The sequence below is a fragment of the Macrobrachium nipponense genome, chromosome 39 (genome assembly GCF_015104395.2).
Source record: "Macrobrachium nipponense isolate FS-2020 chromosome 39, ASM1510439v2, whole genome shotgun sequence".
Lineage (NCBI taxonomy): Eukaryota > Metazoa > Arthropoda > Malacostraca > Decapoda > Palaemonidae > Macrobrachium > Macrobrachium nipponense.
Genome location: NC_061099.1, coordinates 7,331,486 through 7,353,282, shown reverse-complemented (window position 1 = coordinate 7,353,282; position 21,797 = coordinate 7,331,486). Strand labels below are relative to the sequence as shown.

The window sequence follows — 21,797 nt, the reverse complement described above, 5'->3', positions numbered from 1 at the left end:
TTCGACTTTCGACATGCTCTCTCCCGTAATCTGGGAGTCAAGCAGAGGTCTAGGTCTAGAGGCGAATGAGGCCGATCTGACGCACCTCCACTACACAAGGGGCACTTTCACTGCACTTTCTTCACTTTTGCTCTCCAGAGCTAACACTTTTGATTCTAAGTACGAATCGATTCAAGAATAGCGATAACGTATTACCTTCTACCGACACTGTCTCAGGGGCCGGAGCAACACTCACAGGGGTAGGAGCATAATCTACAGAAGGATGGGTTAGCAGGAGAATAATTTAAATCTTGCCTACCTGAAACACTCCTGGAGGAAAGACCTCCTTAACCTATCTCGTTCAAGTTTCTTAAGATAGGTTTCATACGCCTTTCCATTCCGACTCTGTTAGTCTTTCACACTCCTTACAACGACTTTCAAACGTACATTCATTCCCCCTGCACACTTTACAAACAGAATGTGGGTCTACTGAAGCTTTCAGTAGCCTACCTCTTACATTCAGCCATCGAACAAAATCTAGCGCTAGTAGAACTAGACCCTGACATCTTGATCAAAGGAATTCAACACCAAAATCAATTCAAACCAAAGTCAACGTGTGCCAAGCCACCGATCCAATTCAGATACCGGAAAGAAAAACCAAAAGGGATACTCAAGTAGCTAGTAAGTTTCCAAAATCTGGACGGAGGTGCTGCAAACAGGTGTTTTCCAGCACCGGCGACAGAAAAATTATGAATAGAAAATGGGAATGATTCCTGATACCCGCCTCCCAGCGGCGTATGGGTACTAACCACCTGACTCCCACTGCGTGTGTCGTAAGTGTTTAAATTTCTGTCGGATTCGGAAAAATACAGCTATATATATCTGACAGGTAAGTTTCATGAACAAAATGTTGGTTCTGGAAGGAAAAAGTAACAAATTAGTGTACAAAATATACACTACAGAAAGTTGTGAATGCATATGAATTACTGTAGATATATCAAGAGTACTAAAAGAGTTAATGTATGTTAATTAATTCCTTACCTTTAGTTTAAAGTTGTCTTTCAATGTAACCCTGGATGGACAAAGTCTTATGTGGCCCCATAGCCTACATCATTCAGGGGGTTCTGGAATGTACAAAAAATAATTAGTATGTCAGTAAGTACTCTATGCATAGTAAGTTACATACAGTAATATGCACCATACAGTGGTTTTTAATATCACATATAACATGTAGTATAAAACTTAATTAGAAATTCCTTACATAACTTTATTTACAACTTTTAGTGAGTCTCAAAGCTGTTACCTAGGTGTGGAGATGGAGGTGGAGGTGTAGAGCATTCATGATAAGGATGCATTCCAAACCTAACTTCAGTGTGCTTTATCACAGATAACAGGCTAGGATGATGGGCAGTCTGGAATGAAGAATTAATATTAAAGGACAGTATGTAACCACTTAGGTGTACAAAATTTATTGTACGTATGCAAACATTAAACACAACTGAGAATTCCTTACCTCCAGCAAAATGAAGACATGTAGGCTATGTAGAGGTCTGGTTTATGTAAGTCACAGGTGCATGCCAGTCTGGAATGATAATGTAATAGTACATATGATTATAGTATGTATGTTACATACATAACATGGTTATTACATATGTAATATTAAAACATTAATAAAAAAAACTGTCCTTACCAAATTCTAGTGGTTGGCTTGCTTACTGGGATGGTCATATGGTACATGAGAGTGGGTGGCTGGGCTATGGAGTGGGATGGGCAGGTGCTTGGGAGTCTGGAATGATAAAAAATATATAAAAATGATAGTTACTACTACTGTAACTACTGCACATGTTATTACTGTTTGACATATGTAGTGTAATACGTATGTTCAATATAAAAAATGAAGAATTCTTTTACCTGAAGGATGGGAGAGGTGATACTACTCGTATCAACTGATTTGGGCTCTGGGGAGGTGATACTTGTATCAATGATGAGGGAACATCTACATCTGGAAAAGAATGATAGGGTACATAAATATATTATAAGGTGGATGTATGTAATTGTAGCATGTACACTTTTAATAAAATTTCTATTAGCAATTTATAAAACATGTATACAAATTTGTTAAGGATTCCTTACCTGATGTATAGGGCGAGGCATCAAAACCATGGAAAGGCTCAGGGTCATCTGGGTCACTGTCACTATCAAAGGGGTCTGAAATGGAAAAAAAAATAATAATAAGGTTATGCAACATCAAACACATTGTACCACTATGTAAGTTAGTGTACGAATGTATGTAGGGTGTAAACAATTTCCAACATGAAAATGAGAAAAATGAAATTGCTTACCTGATTGTACACGTGCAGGTGGGCGGGCTGATACAGAGGGTCCAGGTACAGGGGGATCTGGAACTGTCACGGTAGTACAGGGAGATCTGGAACTGTCACAGGTAGTACAGGAGATCTGGAACTGTCACAGGTAAGTACAGGGGATCTGGAACTGTCACCACTTCTGCAATAAAATTACAAATGATGAAAATTAATGAAGTTACAATTTATACTCTTACATTTAGTAGTTGTTACATTAAAAATTAACACATTTTAATATGTACACTATGTAAACACATAAATTAGTAAAAACAGTTCAGAATTCCTTACCAGGACTAGGAGTGGGAGGTGGTGGTACTGGAGACTTGTGAAAGAAAGTGTCAAGCCTGGACTGCACACTTCTCTTCGTCTGCTTCTCCTTCAGGGTCTCCTTGTAGAAAGTCACCAAATCCATGATTCCTCTCTTGATTTTGTCAAACCTAGAAAACGGTTAGGGTCTTCTGCCTCAAAAGAAGCCAAGGCTCTCTCCAGATGAGTAAAACCTTCTGACAAGCCTTTCACAGTAATGACCTGGGTTTTGCTCTGGTGCCGCTCCTCTTCCTATCAATCATTTGTTGTTCAAGTTCTAGTAAGTCCTCTGCAGACAATTCCTCTCCATGGGAAAGCCAGCAGCTCTGTTACATCATCAGGTTCAAGATTCTAGTTGCAGCCCTCTTGCTTAGCCCTACGATCTTCCTCGTCACAGTCTCGACGTCTTTCTGCCTGGTCAAAGCCTTCAAAACTGTGCACAAAACTGTGGACACAGTTTCCTCCAGGCCCCATTTAAAGTGGTCGTCTTCACCTCGTCCCCAAGCAACTTGCAAATGTTCTTCACTGCATCTGCAATGTTGTAGCCCTTCCAGAATTGCTTCAGTTGTCAACTCCTTGTTAGCTTCTATGGCCTCAAAGCACCATGTTATGGTCCTTCTAAGGTAGTAAGCCATTGAAATTTGCTATTACTCCCTGGTCCATTGCTGTATCAGCGATGTGGTATTGGGTGGGAGGTACACCACCTTCACATTAGGATGCATGTCGCTCAAATTTGAAGGGTGACCAGGGGCATTGTCCAGGACTAAGAGGGCCTTAAAAGGCAGACCCTTCGAAGTCAAATACCGCTCCACTGCTGGCACGAAATGGTCATTGAACCAATCTTCGAAGACCATTAAGGTAACCCACGCCTTCTTGTTAGATTTCCAAATCACAGGGAGTTGACTCTTGAAAATGCCCTTGAAAGCCCTGGGATTCTCGGCCAAATACACCAGCAAGGGCTTCAGTTTCAAATCACCACTTGCATGGCCCCAAACAGCAAAGTCAGTCGCTCCTTTCCAGCTTTATGGCCAGGTGCTGACTTCTCCTCCTTGGAAAGGTACGTTCGATTTGGCATTCTTTCCAAAATAATCCAGTCTCATCCACATTAAAGACTTGGTCAGCCGTGTAACCACCATCCGTTAATTATCTCAGCCAAACCAGCTGGAAAACTTTCTGCTGCTTCGCTATCAGCACTAGCAGCTTCACCTTGCAGCTTCACATTATGCAAATTTGCACGAGCCTTAAAACGGTTAAACCAACCTCTACTCGCGGAAAATTCACCACCAGCACTGCCTTCGCCAAACTTTTTCACTACTGCCTCATGCAGCGCTCTAGCCTTCTCCTGGATCACACTTAAGCTCAACCGGAACACGTCGCTGGTTCTGGTCCTCCAGCCAGATCATGAGCAATTTCTCCATTTCAACAATGCTCTGCTACGTTGCTTCTCGTTTATCACCGTTGACTTCATCGGTGCAGCATCCTTAACGTGCTTCAGATACGTTCCTTATCCTTCAAACAATGGTTACCAACGTGGTCCTGCTCAAGCCTAAAGAACGGCCTATTTCGGTGTTGAGTTTCTCCCTTCTCCGAACGCTTTATCACGTCATATTTGACCTCCATCGTGATGACCTTCCTCTTCTTGGATGAACTATCATCGGAGGAAGTACTTTGGCGTTTAGGAGCCATTGTAAATTAGCGAAAATGGCAAGGAATTTCAGCAACGTCTCAGCACACAACCTAGTGGAATGCAGGCAGGCAACGCGATTGAAGTGGCGTCCTTTCGTATTGTTACGCTTGGCGTCCTCGACCGTCCGAGGTCGTTGTTCGGTCAATTTACCATACAGTTTAATAGCGTTAATTAATTTATGCACTCCGCTCAAAAACTAGTTCTGCATATGAGGTATCGTTAAAAAGCATAACAAAACGTCGTAACCTTGGCATTTTGTGTTGAATCTAACCAGAACTTAGTTTTTTTAATTATGTACTGGGGAAACAAGCAATGATTTTTCATTATATTGCGTTTTTGGACTGTTTAAACTGCGCATCCCAAGCTAGTGTATTCATTCGCCCGCAAACTAGTTCCGCATATGCGGCGTCAGTAAAAAAATTCAAAAAATACGAAAAAAAAAAAAAAAAAAAAGTGTTCAAAAAAAAATCATCATAACTCAAAAATTTTTGTTGTTAATGTAACCAAAAACATATTTTTATTATGTACTGTGCTAAACTATAAAAGGATTTTTCATCATAGATGCGTTTTTTTTTTTAAAAGCGTCGTTAACTCGGAGCTCGGAAGCGTCAGCGTCGTAACCTCGGAAACAAGCGTCGTAACCCAGGACGGAATTTCCATTGAATATTTAAGAAAAAACAAGCGTCGTAACCTCGGAACGTCGTAAGCCGGGAAACCGTCGTAAGCCGGGGACCGCCTGTATATATATATCTGACAGTAAGTTTTCATGAACAAATTATCTTTTCATGTGAATTGTTATTGCTTTTACATACAGTAATATGTTAACTCTCTTTTTCTCCCCTACATATCAACGGTCCCTCGTTCAGTCTCAAGTCAGCTGGGCGTTGACGTCACCCGTCCGTTACGTACGATTTTATACATCTTTTATGGTAAATGTTATATTGAAAGCTAAATTTTATAATAACTGCTTTATACTTTATTGTATTTTGGCCAATATTGTTATCATTAAACTATCTATTGTAAATGAAAAAATAAATTAATACAGTTTAACTTGTAAGACCCAGTAGGCCGTGAATACAGTAATAAACTAGATAATCAGTCAGTTCGAAGTATGAGCTTTTGTTCGACAAACGATACAAAGTTTTCTAAAAAATTTTCTGTTCGAAAAAAAAAAAACGGAAAGTTCGACATATGAAACATTCGACAAACGAGGTACCACTGCATTTATCAGTTATTTTTCATTTCCTCTACGTTGCGCTTTCATGGATATCTAGATGTCAAGTCTGTTGATATATGTAAAAATGTTAATTATGGAATAAAATAAAATTTCATTAACTATGAAACAAAAAACTACATTTATATAAAAGTTTCAATGACTCTGGCAATTACTGACAAGGTGCTATCACAATTGTCCATAGGCTGATGAAATTGTGATATATATATTCGTAAATATAAAATTATAAACTATTATAATAAAAATGTTTTGTGAAAATAGCATATCATATGAATTTATACAGAATTTAAAATTTTTGTGACACTTTTTAGCAACCTTCCTTGACTTTCAATGTGGCTGGATGGGATGTGTGAAAATTATACAAGTTTCTTTTGTATGTTAAATAGAATACAGTACAAAATATAATCAATGAATGATTATGCATTATTATTATTTAGATGAAACCTATTCATATGGAACAAGCCCACAAGGGCCACCGATTTGAAATTTAAGTTAGCAAAGAATATGATGTTCATTATGTAGGAAGTAAGAGGAAGTAAAGAGAAATACAGAAATATGAGACCTCACTTATTAAAAAATATAAATAGGTAAAAATTTAACAACATGCTAGGAGAATAGTATTATGGTAATAATGCATTGTACCTTCACTTGAATTAATCAAGTTCCAATTGCACGACATCCTCTAGGAGGCAGTTCCAGAGTCCATAGTGTGAGGAACAAAGGACCTCTGGAACTGTGAAGTTTGACAGCAAGGCACATTTACTGCTGTTCAGCAAATCTGATTGCCCTAGGCAGATAAAGGGGATCAGGGATCAATTATGAACAAAATAATCTGTTGAAATTATTTTACTTACGAAAACGGCTACTTTTCTGAAATAAGACCTACCACCACGAACAACTCTAAAAGAATACCTCTGGCAGAAGCAGACATCCACATCATAGAACAGTATTCCAGTAAAGGAAACACAAATAACCTAAAACAGGTTGCACCGATTTTGTCGCTTATAAATACGAGACCTAAAGAACAATGGCTAACTTTTGTGCAGTATTTGCTGAAACTTTCATTATTTGTTTCTCGAAAGTTAGATGCAAGCAAAAGGTTACACATAGAATACTTAAAGCTTCAAACTCATTCAGCAAAGTGCCATTCACCTGAAGGGGAAGATAGGGTGTTAAATCTGTCCAAGATCTGCTAATCAATGTGTAGCATTTTCACCTACACCAATCCCTGATCCGGTCCATGTCCTGACTGGGGCTGAGGGCAGCTTCGTTTCACACAAGAGGGGACTTTACTACACCTACAAGTGTTGCATCAATGGCATACTGAATAATTTTCTTTCCCACGCCAAGAACCATATCACTTGTATGTATTAAAAATAACAGTGGACAAAAAATGCTGTCCCTTGGAACTCCAGACACAACAGGTCTTGGTTCATTACATCCCGTCGGCTCCTCACTACTGCCTAAATCGTAAACAGCACTAAAATCTATTTAAACTACTCTGCACTCGTAAACCCTTGTCAAAGTTCCCTTGCAAATGGCACATAAAAGTCTAAGAGAGCATCACAGTTACCTAACTGCTTCCCTTATGCATAATGACTATCAGTTAACAATCCTTTTAATTACACATAGTACTTAAATAGTGGCTTAAAAATAAGTTTTTCAGCAACTTTAGAGACAACAGGGAAATTAGATATTAACTTATAGTTTCTGCAGATATGCCACTCTTTGGAACAGGCACTGTATTACTATGCTTGCGCTCATTTGCAAAGATATTATGTTGACATAAAAATCTACAGAATCTACTAATCTTGGTAGTGAACACCATATTAAGATTTTTTTTTTAACAAAGTGAAGAAACCTTCAGGATCTTCACCCCAGCTGCCAGGATTATCCAGAATTTTCTTAACATCCTTAGATCGAAATGCAAATTTTGTAAGAAGAGGTCCAGGATGACAAGTATCAGGGAGAGGGACATCCTCAGCTTAACATCAAAGTCAACAATATTAGAAGTCTATATTAATGTACTTAATACCCTTAATATTGAAAATAAGGCTACATAAAAAAAAACCACATTGATGATGCAGCTTCTAATACAGTTGTATATGTAACATACCAAAAAATGTCACTCGGCTTCTAATACATTATATGTAACATACTAAAAAATATCACTGGCATCTGGCATCATACTACTACTACTACTACTAACAACAGCAATAAAATAATAATAATAGTTCACCACCATCCCTCCATCTTGAGCCTTTAACAATTTTAAAAAATACTTCTATTCTCCGTCTAGTCCATCCAACTAACAAATGCCTCGCAGTAAGAAGGATTAGACAGTCACCAACTGTGACTATACATAAAAAAAAAAAAAAAAATTGTGAAGGTAAGTTAAGTTGCTATACTTCCAAGAAAATATTGTGATTATTTCATTTTTAACCAAGTCTACTTCATTTAAAAATTCTTGCTCTATATTCTGCATAAATCTTATGATTTCTGGTACAAAGGCATTGGACAAACTAGAGTATGTACTTGTATTCCTCTATACCTAATGTGTAGCCCTTGTACAATCTTGAATTCATTGGATTTGCCGGATTAAGCAAGAGTTTGTAAAATGCTATATACATCATTAAAAAGGTAAAACTTGAATAGATCCACAGTGACTACTTTATAAGAATGTTGAAATCCCATACAGTTCTGATGTAAAAATATTATACTCATAAAAAATCCCAGCTAAAAACTCCACAATCCATGCCAGCATTGAATAGGGAGCAGTCTGTAAATGAAGCATTTAAATTTCCATGTTCCTCATTATGTTGTAAAGCTGCCTCTGATTCTTCATACCAACTATGTACCTGTTGAATGAGAGCTATGATAATTTCCACAGGATGGATGGATTTACGAAACAGGGACATGGCCATAGCACTGGGTCACAATAGGTCATTCAGCACTAAATATGACAAACAGGTGAAATGTCATAAAAGATGGATGAACTCTATAAAAACCCTCCTTTCTTATTCATTCATTACTTAAGGCTGATTGACTGATTTAGGATAATTTGGCTATAAAGCCAAGCATTGGGGCATTTTTCAGCCATTCCGTGCTTAAGACAATTGAAAGGAAGAGTTTGTGTTGTTGGAAATCAAGATGGAAGAAAAAGTGTGAACAAAGGTGAAAACTACCTAAAAATCAAGGTGCAATCAGGGGTTGAAGGAATGCTGTAACGCCTACAGCACATCACATGAGGTGCACTGATGGCACTAGCTCCCTACATGATTACATGCCAAAACCATTACTTTTTCTCCAAATGGCAAAGGCATAAATTTTTTATATTATTCTATGAAATAGCACTCTTTGCCAAGCTGCCTGCTCTTTTGTTGCCTATTAAACTATGGTACATATGTATACCTGTAGGAGCTGGTATCAGTAAATAATGCCTATAAAACAGTTACTAACACATCTGTTAAATATTTTTTCTTAAGACTGGCATTAACCTTTCACAAAAATTACAGTTGTTCTTGCCAAGAGTTGGAATTTATGTTAAAACTACGTATTAAAATTGCACAAAATTGGTATATAAGTTGCACAAAGGACCCAAAAACTAAATTTTTAAGAAAATATCTCCAAACCCATGTTACGCTATCCTGTACACTACTGTATTGTGTGTACTTTATTTTAGATTCATCATGTATGTATGTATATATCTGAAACTGAATGGTAAAGTAAATTAATATTCTTAATTAATTGTATCATGTCTCATTGAGTGATCAGACCATCAACGATTCATTGTGCATATCATTATATTAGTACATACTACTAAGTATATCATTATACATATTATTCTAATGGTAAATTCTAATGGTAAGAAGTTTTTCCAATTTTAAGGTAGGGCTACAAGTTAAAGCCTTTTACTTTATTACTTAACAGTGTTGTAGGAAGTTACAACTATACCTATAATTCCTGACCAGAGACGTACAATTATGGCTGGTATTCATAAGTTGTGTAGCCTAGGTCACTTTGCAGTGTGTTAGGTAAAGGGTGATTTTCTTAGGAAAGGAAAATGAAGACTAACATATAGCCTAGGTAGTTCCGGTCAACGAGACCAATTAGCTAGGCCCTAATTAGCACATTCATTTCTTCCCCAAAACTTGAAGTTTGGCAGGCCTGTTCCAGCCAATTGTCTTGCCAAGTAAACTGTGACTTTTGGGAAAACCGGTTTATGTTGATCAGGAAAGTAGACCTATGAAAATAATTTTTTTTTTAAATACCAGTAGCTAGTTATCACACCAGAAGATAAAACTCACATAAAACTGCATGATCCTTACCTGTAAACGTCAAAGTTTGATGCTGCAGAAGCCACACAGGGAACCTCTTTCTACAAATGCCAAACCAACACTGTTTAAGAACAGCACAGTGACAGCAGGACTGTCACCGAGAACCAACTTGCCAGATATTGCCAGCGTAGCAGTTATAGCAGCCATTTTAATAGTCTATCCGGCGACTCATTTCGCAGTATTTATAGAGTAATACATAATCTTAATTGTTTCTTAAATTCTTATTCATTAAATTACATGGATGTACAGTTTTCGTGAGTTTTGATACTGACCGGTTACGTATGAAAACTGCTCAACTAATAGGGCTACAGCACTTCACACACTTAAGGTTACAGTAGTTTAAGTACGATATAGAAACAACATTACTATATCATGAGTTTGAGCATTTATTTCCCATACGTGCCGTAACCAATGCTACGCCATCTACTTTTATTAAATTCTTTTTTTATTGTTGCCATTCTAAAATTCAGAACTGATAGAGGGAAAGGGTGGTTTTCGCCCAAATGTGGACCTTCTTTTACCATAAACATGGGTTTAATGACTGATAACTTTTTAAAATTCTTTAATGAGATAAAGACACAAAACAATTACAATTACTGTTATTCACAAAGCTCTTTCATAAATACGCAGTGACATCAAAACAGAAAAATCGGACAGTAGGGAAACCATACATGACCATAGAAAGCCAATAACATGGAGTGGCGATCGCCCTTCACAGCGTGTACCCTTGGGTGGCCATGTTGACACTCCCATTCCTGCACAATACTATACCATAGAAACGAAACACTAAGAGCGTATTTTTTATTTTTCTATTTTAAGAATGTGTTGCTTTATTATTGGTAAATTAATCATTACAAATAAAAGGAATGGCAGAGAGCAATCTGAATGAAAGGACACAAGAATGAAACTAGAGCATGTACTGCTCAATGCATCCCGTGCGAGGCATTGCGGGCTGCAATTTCCTTATGGGAATCCCCTAATTTTAAAGAAATGGAGGGGGGGAGGGGGGACTGGTGTTTTAAGCTTTGTAAAATTACAATGAAAAACCATATACATATAGCTTCTATTTAGATTGATTTGTAACTATTCTGTCAAGAAGTTAGGACTTCAGTAAATTTTTTTCCAGCCAATCTGTGTGTTAGTGAACTCACATGGGTATCTTTAATTCTTTATTTACCTCACAACTTAAAATTACTATACAAATGCATTTTATTTACCAGAATTAACCTTTTAAATAAACATATGTAAGAGTATTGTACATTTATTTGTGCATTGTCAAAATATTATATTTTAGTACTGTACAATAGCAAGTAATATACACGGTATTTAACAATGAATCTAGACATTTTTACAATACAGTACAATGTCATCAAATGTGTGAACCTTTTAGCCTGCCATAATTATGGAAGGAATATTCTATGAACTGCATTATTACAGTTTTATTAGTGGAGTGTTGGAGTCAGTTACTCTTATGGTAATTCAGCTGCCAATAGTCCTCCATATTGCTGGTAAATTATCACAGCACATAAATAAGTGCCGATTTCCATCTAACATACCATTTTCGAGATGTTGACTAACCACAACCATACCACTTCTTGACAATATGTACACTGTAAATCTATAAGTTTATGATGCAGAAAAACAAATACTATAGTGTACAAAAGCTATTTTGCAGCTACACCAACACCTCTTGGCAGGAAGAATACTCAATTATGGTGGCCAACTGGCAAATTTCAAACATAAAACACATTAAATTCCTTTAGTACCTAGGCTAAATATAGTTACTGTAAATTAAATTCCTAAAGCAAGACATGACAATCGTTACAGGTAAACCAAGCTTTAGAAAAAAAAAAAAAAAAAAAAAAAAAAAAAAAAAAAAACTAAAATTTACATTGCTTCAAAAATACAAAGTATATTAATCTTTTCACAAGGAATTTTCTGTTCTCCTACATCAATACTCAGTAATGCTTCTGTAAAGAAAATGTTTGGTCAAATTGCATCCCCACAACATATAATACAGTCACGATAAACTCATATTTAACAATGGAAAGAAGCCTTGAAACATACCTATGTGTCTTGTCATACTTTGCTGCTTCATAGTAATAAAAAAAAATCTGTGACATTGGTATTTATCCAGTCTTATTCATTTGAAAAATGAAAAAATGGTACAAGATGCAAAAAGTCTTCTTTTAATATGCTTTTCAAGTTTTCACATAAACAAGCTTCCAAATATGTTACAATATTTGTTCTAATGTGATCCAATAAGCTCTCTCTCCTTTCTGAAGTCACAAGAGCAAAATTCTATGAATGATTTGTAATCTCTCATTACACAAAGCAACCTCTACGAATTCTAATTCGTGGCAGTTGCTGTGCATAATTTGAAACATTGGATACACGTAATGGATATCATTAACAATAAAGTCTTTAACTTACAATGTAAAGATCTATACCAAATGAAGACGAGCCAGGAAAGGATCAAAAGAATAGTCTGTCATATTACTTCAGAGCAGTTGAAATCTAATCATTAATCAAATGATGGGATATTATTTCTCTGTACATCAGATAAAATAATCTTGATCATTCTTCAGCACATTAGTTTACATGTTATTAAAGTATTAAAAATGTATTGCTTGTCATCACAATTATTCATACTGCATGTACTGTACTATAGTTTTAAACTGTGTTGTTTAGTGCAAAGGATGAATTCAGGAGACCTTTTACACATAACAATGCAATTAATTTTGCTATAGTAAAGGTAATAAATATAGTGCAGTACTTTTCCTGATATAACCTCTCAGCGGGAAAACATGTGCACTTTTGTGTATATATATACAATAAACACAGTTAATGCATGGGGTCAGTTACTTAAGAAAAATGACTAACAGCTCGCTACTGAAGATAATATATGGAAAAATAACACTATTTTGAAAGATTTTTTTTTCATAAAGAATGTAATTATAATCCATGAACTCTTGCAGTATTATGTACAATCAAGCTTGCAATTTTTAAAGAAACATAATATATATTTAAGGGAAATGCCATAAATTATCCAATACCTAAACAATAGTAGGAATTATAAGGGATACTGTTGACCAAAGTTTTATACCGAAGAGGAAGTGCAAAAGATTTGAGGTTCTTTCATCAGTTGATAGGAATCTCACCCTTTGCAGTATATACCTGATTTGGAATGATAATGGAAGACTTCAAGTCTAAGCTCCTTAAAATTGCTTTCATAACGATTAAGCCTTCCAGGATTTAGACAAAAAAAAAAATTCTGTGAAAATAAATTTATGATGGAAACTAGTTGTTGGAAAATTCATGAATCTTTTTTACTGAGAGAAAGAGAGAGAGAAAGAAATTTTAAATAAGAAATTTTAAATACCAACATGGGAAGTTTATGATGGTAAGTAATCGCTCAAAGATGTTTCATAGGTATATCTTCTATTTCTTCCTGTTTTACAGATATTTCTTGAATATCAAGAGTTTCTTGCTTCATTTCTACTTTGGCAATTAACAAAGGATCCAGAGCTTTTGATGAACAGGCTTCAAGTTGTTCTTGAGATATTTGACTGTCAACCACATCAACTGTAGTTGAGGCCTCACTGGAATCATTTTGTAAATCCACATGAGGAACAGATTCAGTTTTGGCATATTGCTTTTCATCATCAATTTTAATGAAAGATATTTCTGCTTTGTGCTTACACTCCTGTTTCCAGAGATCAGATTTATTATTGCAATCCTCCCCACATTCATCACAAGGGAACACGTTGCCTACCGCATGATGTTCCATATGTTTATTAAACATGACTGTACATGGAAACTTCTTATTACATTTCAAACAAGAAAATGCGGGGTCACTATTGATTTCTCCTTTTGGATTTTGTTCTCTACTGATATCATTGCTAGATGACTTAATAGGCGCTTGATACTTTGCATGTACTCTTTTGTGCTTTCTAAGGATATTTTTTAGAGCAAAATTTCTTCCGCATAAGTCACACTGAAAAGGCCTTTCTCCAGAATGAGTTGCCATGTGATTTTTCAGATCAGGTCTCTGTGTGAACGTTTTACCGCACAAGTTACATGCAAATGGCCGTTCTCCAGTATGAGTCCTCATGTGTATATTGATAACAGTTTTATCAGAAAAACATTTTCCACATATATCACAGGAATAGGGACGTTCCCCAGTATGTATTCTCTTATGCTTTACTAGGGTAATCTTATGACGAAATCTCTTGCCACAAATACAACAAGGAAACCGACGTTCATCTGTATGACATATCATGTGGACTGTCAGTGTCCCTTTTTCATTAAAAGTCTTACCACATACACTGCAAGCGTAAGGTCTTTCACCTGTATGCTGCCTCATATGCTTGTTTAATGTACCTTTTTGAGAAAAACTGCTTCCACATAATTCACAAGAATATGGCCGCTCTCCTGAATGAGTCCTTAGGTGTTTGTTAAGATCTGGTTTTTGAATAAAATTTCGACCGCAGATATTACAAGAAAATGGACGCTCTCCTGTATGTATTCTCATATGCTTATTAAGGACACTTTTTTCAGTAAAACTCTTATAACAAACATCACAAGAAAAAGGACGTTCTCCTGTGTGTCTCCGCATATGCTTATTGAGAAGGCCTTTTTCTGTGAAACATTTTTTACAAACATCACATGAAAAAGGCCGCTCCCCAGTATGTATTCTCACATGCTTATTAAGGTCTGACTTCTGTATAAAACCCTTATCACAAACATTGCATGTAAATGGTCGTTCTCCAGTATGTATCCTCATGTGGTTACGAAGACTTGCTTTATGGATGAAAGTCTTACTGCACATAGCACAACCAAAATGCCCTTCTCTCCGCTTTGTGGTTTTTGTAGTGTGTGCTTTCAAGATGGCACTTCTTTGAGAAACTTTCTTCCACAGTCATTACAAAAACTATGTAAAATCATATCAAATTAATTCTAAATTTACCCTTGCTGTTTCCAAAAAGAAAATTTCTTCACTTACAAAAACAATGCCTTTCTCTTTCTCCATTATCAAATGGTTAAAGAATGTTGTTTTTGCTCTTTGAAACTCCTCCAATTAGAACAATCTCTCTCTCTATTTCCTGAAACAACGGTATCTAATGAAAGATTGCCAAGATTCCCAGAATATATCTGCATATCCAATATTTTTCATTCATGGTCTAGCTCCCAAAGTAAAGTATGTACTATACCATATATATAAAGTAAAATATTGTTTGCTGTTTCATTAACTACAATGCTAAAAATGCAGAAAACTTTTCAAGAACATTTTTCCAAATCAAGATACTGTATTGGCATTTTACTTAAGGACTGTACCACACATTGTTTCAAGTTTTGTAACATCAAACTGTTATTTGAATTAGATTTTTTTTTTTAAACTATGAAAATACCAAGTTGAAATTATTACTAATTGAAACTTCTATCTCTCTACTTCAACAAAACAAGGATATTTCTTACCAGTTGAACAGCAAACAGATGATATATTAAGGGATCATGAAGATGATTACGTAAAATTTTGTGGCCTAAAAGAATGGCCTAAAAGAATATAATAGCCTTCTCTGTCTATATGCTCACCCTCTTTCAAAATGACATCAGTGTTTGTATTTTCCACAAGTTTGGAATCTGAAAATGAAAAGAATAGCTAGTATTAAAGTTACCATAAGAGTTACCTCATGAATCAGGCAAATATAGTTTTATGCATAAACCTATAACCCTGAGGTTGTGTAACAGTTACCTCATGAATCAAGAAGTATAGTTGCACAGCATGAGCCTATAAAGCCTAAGGTTGTGTAACAGCTACCTCATAAGGCATATATAGTTACACAGCGTGAGCCTATAAAGCCTGATGTTGTGTAACAATTACTTCATGAATCAGGCATATATAGTTTACAGCCTGAGACTATAACAGCCTCAGGTTGTGTAACACTTACCTCACAAATAAGGCATATACATATAGTTGCACAGTGTGAACCTATAATGCCTGTAAGGTTGTGTATGTAAAGACAAGATACTAACAGGATTATGGAATAAAAAAAAAAAAAAAAAAAAAAGTCTGAGTGGTCACAAAAGACAAGTTCATCTGTACGTATAACCTATACATACAAAGAAACAAACATAATTGTGTATCAAATAATTGTGATAAACATAATCAGGTTTTTAGAACTAATTGTTTTCTTTGTCAGTTAACAACTGCTGAAAAAATGAGTAAGACTTATTAGTAAAACAAAGGTTAAAGCAATATTGTTGGCAATATTAAACTGAACATGACCTGACAACATGAAGTAGTGAAAACTAGTTATTAAAAATCATTTAATGATTCTTCTCTTTACATAACGAATGATTTTTTTTTTTTACACTAGGAAGCCAGCAACAATCTCATTTTAATTAACAGGCATTACGGTACAATATACAGTTCCCTACATTGTATATTGTTTATTCCACCTACATGACAACATCCATCCTAGTTCAAATAAAGTGCATACAGACATTTTTATCTCTTACCCAGTTATGATGCAATATCTCAAAATTGCATAGTCTTCGTCAGACAGGTTGCAACACTTTCTTTATCCGCACTGGTGGTTCAAGTACTTCTCTGAATTTGCAAATTCATTTTCTATTATCTTTGAAGAACTTTTTAAACTTTTTTTCTTTACATCAGTAACCTAATAATGGATCTTTCCATTCCAATGGTATTAGGGGTTAGAAATGTCTTGTTTTTTTTTAATTACTCCAAGATTAATATTTATGTACTTAAAAATTCAAAGGTTGGATAAACTAAAAGCAATGAGTCTAACAAAACTTCCTTCAAGAATTTGTTCAAAGTTTATATTCACTGTTGGTTGAAAAATATGAAATCACATAATTTTAGTTGAAACTGTTCAGTATTCTGGGGATTGATCTTCTATTATGCATCTGATATCTGTAAGCCAAACATAAGTGACCAGTTTGGAGAGGGATATTATTTTAATATGAAATTCTTTTGACATGTTGAACACCACAACCCAACAGCCGATTTATATTTAAATTTGCAATTATTTACCTCAATATTCCAAAAATCTGACCATTAATTAGAAATGATGGGTTTAGAAGACTAAGAGATCTATACATGGATGAATATACATGACCTAATCCTTAGTTGCAGCTCTGATTGGTTAATCGGCATCACTTTCATCATTATAGTAATAAGCAGAAACCCAATATCTTCATCAACTGTAGTTTTTGGACATTTTGATAGGATTCTAAAGTACTTTTAGGATTACATAAAATTTACCCACTTTTGTTGTGGCATGTCTAATCCTCCTAACTGCTGACGAATCTGCAGTGAAAACAGGGGCACTCTTAGGTAAAGAGAACTGCATTGCTCCAATGAATGTTCTTCCAGCAATTTCTACACAGGAAATTTGAAGACTTCAGTAAATTACTTTGTGTGAGCCCTGTAAGTTCTAGTGTGCTTTGATTAGGGTGTTCACAGGTATGTTCTTGCATAATTTTTCCACATTATACATATTACATGTGTGTACAGAATCATATACCAAACATATGGTGGAGGGGAGGGGGTGTTACAATAATGGAGAAACGTTTACATAAATTGATCAGAAAAATTTGTTGGGCTTGTAAAAGGAATGTGATCAATGACCATTTACAATGTCTCTGAATGGAAACATTCTTAGATGGCAACTCACTATACTGTACTCATGTTTAGTAAACATGGTGAAAGATACTTTGCAGGGGGCATGAAAACTCCGGTGTAGACTCTGGACCCTTCATTAGGAATTGGACCTAAGCTTCTCATTATGAAGCATGATGCTGCGCCAGTTGTTAGTACAACTTACTTCACTTATTGCTACAAAAACAAAACAATTTTAAAGTAATTTTAAAGGTACTTCAGCCTCTATAAGCTAAATAATTTAAGACCAAGCTTTCCGATGCCAAATTATTCAGTCCTGAATTTCCAAAACAGTTATCTGGCCATGGTCAAGTGGACAACAGCAGCACAAAAGGCCAGGAAAACTATTTTCTTAATGTTAAGAACACCTGAAAAGTTTTATAATAATGATACTCAGTATGGACAAATTTAATGTTTATATAAAGATAAATAAAACAATATTCTCAGGAATTAAAATTTTAATGATGAAATATGATGCTATAAAACTGATCATGAATCACTGATTGTTGCACTTCACAATACTGAGAACATTAAAGCCAAAGGAAACATTCAGTATTGATAAAATCTAAAAGCAAAATTCATTACCATAATGATTCATACTTAAAAGGTTAAATTCTGCTATTCGTGGATGACAGAACATACAGCTTACTTGTTAACAAAGATTGGACAGAGTAATGAAGGTCACTTATAGAACAATAAATTGTTTCTGCCTAATGCTTGAGTGTCACGCTCCACACTACCACCTCACTGGACCTGGCCTAACCAATTTCTCCTCACCCAAGTGACTAGTACCAAGACTATATTAGGGATGGAAAGGCCAAGGAAGTTGGTGGTTTCATCTTGATGGAATGGGAATCTCAATGGCAACCAGCATTTTGATAAAAAGAAAACGTAATTTCATAACACTCCCTACAAGTGAAGACTTGATTTTTACTATTTATTCAGCAAAAATCTGAAAGAAAAAGTATTGCAGTGGACATTTCCACAGAGGGAGATATGGCCGTATATGGGATGTTACAACATAAATGAACATTTAATGATTTTGATTATTGAAAGAAGAGCAGCAGAGGCTGAGACAAACCAGTGAAAAACAAGAGTAATGAAGCCATAGGGTTAATGAATGACAAGTGCCAAGATAGCAATCAAATCTTTTACATCTAGAAGTAAAAAAACATTACTTCCACTCTGAACACTTATCAAGGGTAAGTCTTCATCTCTCCCATTTCACAATGATCTCCTGGCTATTCCTTAGGTATTTGTTCTGCTTCTTCCATATATGTAGTATAGTTCTTTTCTGCCCAACTGTTCCGCATTCATTTTCATCCCATGTCCAGTCATCTCTACCTTTAAGGTTAGATCTCTTTTTCCAGCCATTGATGAAACATTTCCTCTATTACCTCATTCACAGAAGCAAAATCTCCCTTAGTACTTGCACCACAGATCTTGAAATTCAATGGTCACACCTTTATAAAATCTCAATTTGTCTTGTCAGTGCCCATGTCTGCTGCATTTAATTATGGTACAGATTTTAGTTAACCATCATAAATATTTGCCCCCTCTATAAGTAGGGCAATTTAATTTATCAACAGTATGTAGCTATATCCAGTGTATTCCTGAGGTGACATAGATGCATTACAATTTCTAAGACCTACCCAGTTATCAAGATACCAAATTTTAAAAACCAATTTGCATTTTTCATAAGGTACGAAACCTACGCTTTCATAAATTGAGTACTCAGCGCAAACATGTTCTACAGCTGCCAATGACCTATCTAGAAAACAAAAGCCCATCAGGTAAGTCACGTGACCCAAGTTGGGTTAGCTCTTCCATTTAGATTGTCACTACAATCATCTTGCATTAGCCAAGATTTGCTTTTGTGCATGTTACATGTTCAAGCCCTTACTTTCTTATGCTGCCGGGACATTGCCCTTTTACTGCCTTGTCAAACAGGATTTTTTTAGCTCTCCTTTTTTCCTTTGTGAAGCATTTTGGGCATCATAAAATTCGTATTCCAAACTATAATTTGTAATCATGAAAACCTCTTGTGACATCTGTTAAATTTAGTACACAGTAAAGTTCATCCCTACAAATTCTCTACAAAAGCCACAGGAACAATTTCCCGAGTATACTTTGCTTCTTTCCCAATCACCATGAATGTTGTTTTGCTTTCCCTGATATTCAGACTATCCTCACCATTCCTCTCTCCCACCCTTCAAATATGCATACTAATTGATGTACTTGAAAAATTAAAAATGTAACCATCACAAAACTAGAACCTGGTAAAAACTAAAACAATTAAAATATATATACATATAAATAAAGAACTATAGCAAGAATGTAACAATGCTGACCCCAACTTAAACCCCATATACAAGTATAATAGCATATCCATATGACTGCGAAGGTTATTTGGTGAATATAGTTAAAGTTTCTCAAGAGTGCTTGTCCAAAAAAAGAAATAGTGGTTGTCAAACGTCACTTACATATGCGTATTACTACAAGGATTCAAGTCATTTTCTGGTGCAGTTAGCAGCAAAACAGCAGAGATAATACAAAATACAATACTGATCACTTTTGTGGTGATATTAAAGTTTTTGTAAGCTGGTTACTCTAGAATTTTGACAAGAATTCTGGATTACATAATCAATTTACTTGGATCAGAGATTCCAGCACCATATACCATCACTAATTTTGTCTTTTAAGTAGCAATGGGTACCCTAACTTGAGGAAAATAAACAAAAGAATTCACTTTGATTTTTCATTGTTGAAGCCGAGGGACTCGAGAGTCTAAAGCATTACATTCCCAGATTTTATAGGTTAAGAATGAAGACTTTAGTATTATCTTGAGAATTACATGTTTTCTCATACAAAATCTAGCAGCTTAATTGTCAAATAATGAAATAGTTTGAATTTCTACCAGTATTACGTATACTATTAACAAAAGTTTTGGAATAACCAACAATTTAAAAAAAGAACACGTGCTAAGCCACCTGGTTATTTTACCCACAAAATGCAGAAGCAGTACAACAAATACAACTTTTCACAACAAAGGTTAGTTTTGACAAAACTTTCTTTGAAGCTCACATTTATTTTGTTCAACTTATGTTATTATAAACTGGATATTTAGTCAAAATTAAAATGCTTTTGGTACGAAGAAGTTTTTAAATTTACCAAACAAAACTTAAGAAGTGCTAAATTAATGAAGACATTCAGAACTACAGTTTTAAATTTGTGGGAAAAAAAAGCATTAAATGGCTTCATATGTATATCACAAGCTTTCATGATGAATACTCAATTTTTGACTATTTACTTTTTTATTTCCTGTTACTTCAATGGCACAAAGGAAAAAACATGGATGACCTTTTTCTTGGTTATCATGTTCATATACGTACATATAATCTAGTTGTCACCATTCAACATCAGTGCTGTAAGCTTTTACATTCAGAAGTGCTATCCATCTAACCCGAGGCTATTATATTTTCTTCTTGATGGAAGATCTTACCTGTACTCTTATTATGACAAAGCATGGTACAGGTACAATATAAAATTGTCACACTTCATATGTAGTCATTTATTTCCCAGATGCAACAACTTTGTGCATGGTTTAAAGCTCCGATTTCTTGACTACATAAAGACATGGCTTGCCTGCCTCTAAAAAACCAACACTCTGCTCTAGTAATGTCTTAGGATGTTAGGACTATTGTTTCTGAATGGTTATACAGTCACTCTATAATTTTAAACATGAAATTTAATAAGCACCTTCCTTTAAGTACAGGCAGTTGCCGGTTTACGATGGTTTCGGCTTCTGACGTTCCGAGGTTACGACACATTTCAATTATTATATTCATCAGAAATTATTTCCAGGTTTACGATGTGTTTACAGGGTTATGGCAGTGATCTGACAGAAGAAATATGACACCAAAAAGTCAAAATAATGAATATTTAAAGTTTTTTTCTTCATGAAAAATGCAATAAAAATGCAGTTTACAGTTGTTGATATCCCCAAACTATTTAAAGTAAGGTTTTCTTAAGATTTCTGACAATTTTTGACGTTGTAAACCCGGGACTGACTATAACGTAAACACTTTCCATTTATAGAATTTAACATAAAAACCTCTACGGTAATGCCAAAAGCTGTCATATCTTCAATCATTCTGGCAAGTATTCCCTCTAAGCTATCCTAACAAGATGTCCAAATTGCTAA

At 35.3% G+C, this 21,797-nt stretch overlaps 2 protein-coding genes and 1 long non-coding RNA gene across 3 annotated transcripts in view; 1 reads left to right on the top strand and 2 right to left on the bottom strand.

Annotated features, from left to right (window-relative positions):
- The window catches only part of LOC135210090 (zinc finger protein OZF-like), a 57,543-nt gene that overhangs the window by 32,220 nt on the left and 3,526 nt on the right, over positions 1–21,797 (top strand). The window lies entirely within an intron of this gene.
- LOC135210510 (uncharacterized) lies at positions 1,291–1,769 on the bottom strand. Its single transcript, XR_010313518.1, has 3 exons — positions 1,670–1,769; positions 1,493–1,561; positions 1,291–1,391 (listed from the first exon to the last, which is right to left on the bottom strand). It is a non-coding gene; the product is annotated as an uncharacterized LOC135210510 (long non-coding RNA).
- On the bottom strand, positions 11,432–14,754 carry LOC135210089 (zinc finger protein OZF-like). Its single transcript, XM_064242886.1, has one exon. The coding sequence runs from the start codon at positions 14,735–14,737 to the stop codon at positions 13,322–13,324; it is 1,416 nt and encodes a 471-aa protein (XP_064098956.1). The 5' UTR covers positions 14,738–14,754; the 3' UTR covers positions 11,432–13,321.